Source organism: Condylura cristata, unplaced genomic scaffold (assembly GCF_000260355.1).
Source record: "Condylura cristata isolate star-nosed mole 26May11 unplaced genomic scaffold, ConCri1.0 scaffold00004, whole genome shotgun sequence".
Lineage (NCBI taxonomy): Eukaryota > Metazoa > Chordata > Mammalia > Eulipotyphla > Talpidae > Condylura > Condylura cristata.
The window spans coordinates 48124244-48132375 of record NW_004567105.1 but is presented as its reverse complement, the minus strand read 5'-3'; the positions used below and the strand labels follow the sequence as shown (position 1 = coordinate 48132375).

The following is an 8132-nucleotide window of genomic DNA, read 5'->3' as shown; positions in this document are numbered from 1 at the left end:
AAGGAAATTCCAAATTATTTAGTAGCGTCAATACATCCATTTTCTTAGGAGCAAAAAGGAAAGCATCTAGAATCTGTCTAGAATGTACTCGTATCTTTAAAAGTGAAACAGGTGTTCTCTGAGTGCGAGAGGAAAAGCAAAGCATAAGTGGGAGTTAAAGCTCCTGAAAAGTCTTGTAACCAGACCAAGTTAAATCTGTGGAAACCAGAGCCCTTGGCCAAGGGACGCTATTTCAACCGGGTGTCACAGGTGACTCATCAGAGATGAGGCTTGCTTTTGGGCCTCCTGATATTTTCCTTCAGGGTGGGGTGTCAGATTTCCTTGCATTTTTGGACAACAGTCCTCTTGTCTATTTCCAAATTTTTCTGGTTTTACAATCCTCACGCACAGTTCTCTTTCATACCAGAAGCTAGTCATTGGCAGGCGGTTTAGGGAATGAAGAACATGGTAAGAAAAAAAATATATAATAAAAGAGCTGGGGGCCCTGGAGAGAGGCCTAAAATGGGGAAATTTGCACTTGAAGAGCTTTCCCTACCCCAGCCCCTTAGAATGACAGTTCTACTCAGCCAGAAGACTACTTCTTCCGGCAGGCAGTGCGCGCCCCGCGGACACAGGCTGGCGAACCCCCAGCGCTCCACCTTCGCGCGAACTAGCCAATAGGAATTCCCCCGCCGGGTCTCCTCCCGACCCGAACCACGCGGGAGTAAGGGCAATAAAACTACATTACCCGATGGGCTCGCGCGCGTGTTGCGACCAATCGATGTCCAGAATTCTGAGACTAGGGGCGGAGCCGTGTGCGTAGACCTCCCCATTGGCTAGGGGACGCTTAGAAGAGCCGGAACCCGGGAGAGAGAGAAGCGAAATGACATTTCCTCTTTAAATAGCTAGAGCCAGGGCTCGGTTGAGAAATGGCCGCGTCGGCAGGTGGGTAGTGTGGTGGTTAGGGAGGGGTGGGATGGGGGGAGGGGGATCCTGGGCCCGGGCCAAGCTCAGGCTGGGAGCTGAGAGGTGGCTTTGAGGAACTAGAGCGAAGGATGGAGAGGTGGAGAGGGATGAGGGGAGGGAGGTTGGATGGCGTGGAGGACGGTGGGCGGTCCGGCTGGACAGGGATGGGGAGGCCGGGTACCCGCCGCCGCTCCCACCCGTTCGGGAGGCGGTTGAGGGGCCACTGGGGGCCGCCATCCATCGCGCTTTCCTCGTGAGGCTAGAGCCCTCCGCTCTCAGCTGGGACGTTCGGGCTCTCCGCGGAGACGCCGCAGACACCTCGCCTGTTCTGCCTGCACTGTCCCTCCGCGAGCACGGGGCTTCGGGCTCGCCTGGTTCCCTGAGGAGCAGGCTGATGTTTGAACTTGCATCACAGCTCGCTTTCTGCTCGCTCTACCCTAGACCCTAACTCGCGGTCCCATTTGTGGATTTGTTGAATATATATATAAATATTTATGTGTATTTATATATAAATGCATTTCGGAAGGGGGGGGGAGCCAAGCGAACAAACCCCGCGACGCTGTAACTGGCTCGAAACTTGTGGTTGTACGATTTTTCTCCTCCTAGATATAAATAAGTCTTCCCCAACACCAAATGGGATTCCATCTTCTGACACAGCCAACGATGCCATGGACCCCTTCCATGCTTGCAGTATTCTTAAGCAACTCAAAACAATGTACGATGAAGGACAGTTGACAGATATTGTAGTGGAAGTGGATCACGGGAAAACATTTTCCTGTCATAGAAACGTTCTTGCTGCAATCAGCCCTTACTTCAGGTATGATAATGGTAGAAACTTACATTCATAACCGCACCTAGCCCCGTTTCTCCCTCCGTATTGCCTACTTGATTATTATGCTGAGATACTACAATGAAATGAACCAGTGAGTTTGTTTCCTAAAAATAGATAGCAGATCCTATTTCACTAGATCTTTGCTTTTGACTTAATGGATTCTTCTAGAATTCAAGTGGTTGGTTTCTAAGTTAGTGACTGTTTTTTTGTTTGTCTCAGGTAAATGGCCAGAAAATTAGAATTGTGCTGCCCAGTACGGCAGCCACTGTAACAGGTAGCCATTTAAACTACTATTTAAAATTAAATAAAATTAAGAATTCAACTCTTCAGCACACTAACCATATTTAAAGTGCTCAGTAGCCACATATTGGTATTTGCTGCCATATTGTACAGCCTAGGTATAGAGCATTTACATCATCAGTAGCTGTATTGGATAATGCTTATCTAGAATTTGTTCCAAAATTATCTATTATGCATATTTCTTTAGTGCATGTAACTCTTAGAGTTTAAATCATAATAGCCTGTTCTTTGAGTAACATTCAATAGATTGTTTTGATGCCATGGGACAAAAGCAGTGAATGAAATAAACTGAATAAAAGACAGTTTCTATGCATCTTCGGTCTTAGAAAAGAGATTTTTTCCCAAGATTTCCAGTAGTATGTTTAAGCTAAGTTTTAATGTTCATTTATTTTCAGCTTTGTGTATCATAATACTTTGAAAAAATTTAAAACTTGGATTTAAAATTGATAAAGGCAGTTCTTTTGTTTCAGTTTCTCACTTTTTAAGCCTTTCATTATTCAAAAATGGTGCATGAATGACAGTAAAATAAATTTCTCAAGCGCACTCTAAATGTGTTTTTCTTCCCCTTTGAAAAGGTGCTTACCTTTGTAGGACATATAGTAGTGTAGTCCACCAGACAGTAGTTTCTAGTTCTTCTTTTCTCAGAATACTGGGTTAAATATAGTCACTTCAGTATCATGCCTGTGATGTAACCATTTAGACTTGCCTAGCGTGGGACATTTGACTATTAAGTATTAACTATCATGAGACAGTGAGCCAAAAAGAAAAAAGAAACAGATATACATATGTTACATACAGAAGGCCAAACTCTAGTGATGAGAACTGTTGGTTTGAGTCACTTATCCAAACTACTCATTAGATATGATTGGGTCACTATAAGTCACAGTAAATACTTATCAAACTTACTTTACACAGAATAGTTTATATAATCTTTACAATCTTATCTCTGTAGATTGTTATTCTCATTATTCATATGGAAAAAAAAAAAACAGAGGCTCAGGTTGGTAAAATGACCTTTTAAAGCATCTTTTGAACTAGTAATTGGCAGAGGCTGGACATGATTCAAGAGCTGAGTTTCTTAGTCACTTTACGACTTATGGAACAAGAATGGCACCTCTTTAAGTTGCCTTTCAGAAGTTTTTATTATATAATTTCAAATGTAAAACTCAAAAGTGAAAATGTCTATCTTACTGAAATTGCATACTTTAACTTATTTAAATATCACTATTAATTTGAAGACCTAGAGAAACCACTTTACAAAAAGTGTATTAAATTTATACTGGATTCTTTTTTTAATTTCCAAATGCTAGGGAATGTTTAGAAAACTTTCTAAGATATATGAATTTAAAAAAGCCATTTGGTTAGAAAACTTAGGTTCTTATCTCTTGCTTAGAGGTTTTTATACCGAAGTTTCTTGGCACTACTACTGCTCCTTATGTGAGATGTGGAGTCATACTTAATAATTTGTAAATCTTGCATCACTAGTGGAAGAATTGGAATAGTTTGAAAGCTGACATGGCAGTTTTGTGATCCCAAAGACATGTCAGAGTTAAATTTTGTATGACTATTAGAAATTTTTTGCTACTTAAGATTTTGTGATAGAAAGTTCTCCTACTTGTAGACTTTACATAAGGAACCTATCAGAAAAGTGAGCTAATCATATGTCACACTGTTCTTGTGTCTGAGACCAGTCTATTCAAGTCAGAGGTAGTTCCCATGATAAAGGGATATGTGGTAATGTTCTCCTTTGGGAGTTAATCTGTGCCTAATGAAGGGCTTTATTTTTCTTTTTAATTGGTGGTTGTATAGCCGAGTTTTTTACCACCTGATCTGAAAACCACCTTATATTTTAGAGCATCTAATTTTCAGTCATCAAAAAGAAAAAAAAAACTGTGTGATATTACTCTTAAAATTTACATTATAGAAATAAACTAGGACTCATTAAAGATTGGTAACCTGGGAAAAAAGCTGGGTTTTATATAAATTGTACCCTTATATACCTCAAATCTCTCATATTGCATTTTAAAATTCTATGTATTTGAGGGAATCTTCATATTTCCCTGGCAATGTATCCATTTTAGGATATAATTTAGGATATAATTTAGACAACAGTTTAAAAAATGTGGGAGAGGGCCCTCCTTGATGGCACAGCACAAAGAAGCTTAAGCCACTTCTGCATGAGTTCGATCCCTGCTTGCCCCGGAGGAGTTCCACATGGCAGGGCAGACCTCTCCTGACCCGCCCGCTGCTCCCCTCAGCAGTGTACCTTCTCAATCTGCCTGTTCTGTACCCCGCTCTGTCTCTGGTGAATCCTCTCACCCTCCACATCTCTGGCCTATACCCCAGTTCTGTACGAATAAATAAATAAATCTTTAAAAAAAAATGTGGGAGAGATCTGGATCTGAATAAACAATTTTATCACCAATGTTAGGTGACATCTATTCAGTAGACATCTATTAAGCACACACAGCCCTTTTCTCAGTAGGCTTTTAAAGAACTTTCATGTGATTTTTATATTTAATTTTAAGAGAACTTAGAAAGAAACCTTAAAGGAAAGAAAATCAAATGGTATTTGTTAATGACTAATACTTAAATAAAGAGCCAGGCTTTTGGCTGCTGTATGTTTTGACCAACAGAGTCCCATAAATGCATAAATATTTTAAATTTTAAAAAAGGCAAAAATTTATCTCTAAAATAGTTAGTCACCACTCATAGTTGCAGTTGTTTTTCTTTTCTTTTCTTTTTTTTTTAAAGATTTATTTATTTGTTCATACAGAACTGGGGTATAGGCCAGAGGAATTTTATCAGCAGGGACGGTGAGAGGCTTCACCAGAGAGAGTGGGGAGCAGAACAGGCAGATCGATGAAGTACACTGCTAAGGGGAATAGTGGGCGGGTCAGCAGAGGTCTGCCACGCCATGTGGATCACCTCCGGGGCAGGCCGGGATTGAACTCATGCTGAAGTGGCTTAAGCTTCATAGTGCAGTGCTTTAACCCCCGGGCCACCAGGGAGGGCCCTGCAGTTGTTTTTCTTTTGATGAGAACTTCAAGATCTCTCTTAGCACCTTTCAGCTACACAGTGTTACTGTTAACTGTAGTCACCATATTGTATATGACATCTCCAGGCGTTATTTATAAGTGAATTTTTGTTCCTTTTATCCAACTTGCTGAATTTTGCTATCGCATTTTTATAAAATTAATATTCTGGGCATATTTGCCTTGTAAAATTTCACTAGAACTTGAGGAATTTTATCAGTATGCTGATAATATCACATTGACATCGTACAGGTGTTCTTAAACTTTCTGTCGACCACATCCCTAAGGCAATTTGACCAGAACTCTGGATAGAGATGCCAAGGAAAACAAGGAATAGCCCATGTACTTTTGGGGGGTGATTAATTAGGTATCCTCTCAAAAATTCCAAAGTTGGCACAAAATGGACCAGTCCTGAGAATAGGGTTTTTGAGATTAGCCAGACACTATGCCTTTGCTAGATTTAAAATATTATTTCCATTCACAGTACTAGGAAATACATTCGGAAGTAATTTACAGTTTGAAAGGGTTATTTTTGTGGTTATTTTATACTATGAAAAATTTTCCACAATAATTTCATTGTAGAACACATATAATATTAACCATTCTTTCCTTTTTAGATCCATGTTCACTAGTGGCCTTACAGAAAGTACTCAAAAAGAAGTTCGAATAGTTGGTGTTGAAGCTGAATCAATGGATTTAGTGCTGAACTATGCTTACACCTCCAGAGTTGTTCTGACTGAGGCCAATGTTCAAGCCTTGTTCACTGCAGCAAGCATCTTCCAGATTCCTTCTATCCAAGATCAGTGTGCTAAGTATATGATCAGTCATTTGGACCCACAGAATTCTATTGGGGTCTTCATCTTTGCTGATCATTATGGTCATCAGGAACTTGGAGATCGATCAAAAGAATATATCCGTAAAAAGTTCCTGTGTGTCACCAAAGAACAAGAATTTCTCCAACTGACGAAAGACCAACTGATAAGCATACTAGACAGTGATGATTTAAATGTAGACCGAGAAGAACATGTTTATGAAAGCATTATAAGGTGGTTTGAACATGAACAGAATGAAAGAGAAGCATACCTTCCAGAAATTTTTGCCAAATGCATACGTTTTCCTCTGATGGAAGATACCTTTATAGAGAAAATTCCACCTCAGTTTGCACAAGCTATAGCGAAAAGTTACATAGAAAAGGGATCATCCAGTACCAATGGCTGTACACAGAGACTTGGAATGACTGCATCGGAAATGATTATATGTTTTGATGCTGCCCATAAACACTCAGGAAAGAAGCAAACAGTGCCTTGTCTAGATATAGTCACAGGAAGAGTGTTTAAACTATGCAAACCACCAAATGATTTAAGAGAAGTTGGAATTCTTGTATCACCAGATAATGACATTTATATTGCAGGAGGGTACAGGCCAAGCAGCAGTGAAGTATCCATCGACCATAAGGCGGAAAATGATTTCTGGATGTATGACCATTCCACCAATAGGTGGCTAGCCAAACCACCCTTGCTTAGAGCCAGAATAGGCTGCAAACTGGTGCACTGCTGTGGCAAGATGTACGCAATTGGAGGCCGTGTTTATGAAGGCGATGGGAGAAACTCACTCAAATCCGTGGAGTGCTATGACAGCAGAGAGAACTGTTGGACAACTGTTTGCGCAATGCCTGTTGCGATGGAGTTTCACAACGCTGTGGAGTACAAAGAGAAGATCTATGTCTTGCAGGGTAGGTGCCTAAGTGGTTCTTCACGAAAGGGCAGCATGTCAAATTCTGACTTCTATTAAAAGAGGTGTTTGTTCCTCTTAACCGAAGAATACCCCTGGCTTTGCTATCATAAACTATTAGAATAGTCTGTTTTTTTTGAAGGGCCTCTAAGAAAAGTAAATTGCATAGCAGAAAAGCAGGTGTTTTTAAGTTACTCAAGTGATAGTACAAGTTTTTAATGATCTTCCTGTGTTTTGACATTGTGGAGCAAGTCTTTCTTGTCTTTATCTGACTCATTTCACAAGGATTAATACTCCTTAAGTCCATTCATGCTGTAAATGGCGGAATTTCATCATGTTTTTATGTTTCATAACTGAGTAGTAATTCAGTGTGTGTATGTTGTGTATCTACCCAGTTGTCTGCGCACTGATACTGTTCTTTCTAGCTCTTGGTTATTGTAAATAATGGTGCAATAAACATGAGGGTGTCTATATATACATATATGTATGTATATGTATATATATACATATATGTATGTATATGTATATATATACATATATATGCATATGTATATATACACACATACATACATATTTAAAATGTTTGTGTGGTTTTGGTAAAGATCCAGAAAATAAGTTAACTAGAACATATTGGATTTCTTTTTTAAATATTTTGAGTAATCTTCATACTATTTTGTCCATAATGACATTCTCACCAACAGTACACAAGGATCTTTTTCTCCCTGTATACAGCTATTTTTAAATTGAAAAAAAAAAAAATTGAAGCAACATCCATTATAATAAGTTTCAGTTATGATCATTATTAAAGAACATGTGTCTATACTACATTACATTCACTGCCAAAATTTCAGTCTGTCCTTCACTCTACCATCATCACTTCTTTCCCAATTTACCCATCCCCCTTCTGGTACCCACTATAACAAATGATTGTTTTCATAGTCTGAAAGTTTTATTTTCATTGTATTACCTATTTTCTGGGTCTACTATATATGGATAAAATCAAACTGTGTTTGTTGTCTTCTGTCTGACTTATCTATTCAGTATAATTCCCTCTATGTCCATCCATGTTGCTGCAAATAGCAAGACTTCATCATTTATAGCTGAATAGTATTCCATTTTTTTTAAGTCCCACATCCTTATTTATCATCTGTTAATGGGCACTTCATTTGTTTCCAGTTGGTAGCTGCAGTAAACATTACCTTACTACTGTTTTTGTGTTTTGTACTGTAGAATAGGAAACACAGGAATAGGAAAACTGGATCATATGAAATTTTCATTTTTGACTCTTT

The 8132-nt window shown here is 39.1% G+C and overlaps 1 protein-coding gene across 1 annotated transcript in view; it reads left to right on the top strand.

The window, feature by feature from the left end:
* Positions 1–855: 855 nt before the first annotated feature.
* Positions 856–8132, top strand: part of KBTBD8 (kelch repeat and BTB (POZ) domain containing 8) — a 14229-nt gene continuing 6952 nt past the window's right edge. The window contains exons 1-3 of the mRNA XM_004675994.2: positions 856–924; positions 1552–1762; positions 5730–6844. Coding sequence (XP_004676051.1) covers positions 909–924; positions 1552–1762; positions 5730–6844 — 1342 coding nt within the window. The 5' untranslated portion in view covers positions 856–908. The remainder of the gene's footprint in view (positions 925–1551; positions 1763–5729; positions 6845–8132) is intronic.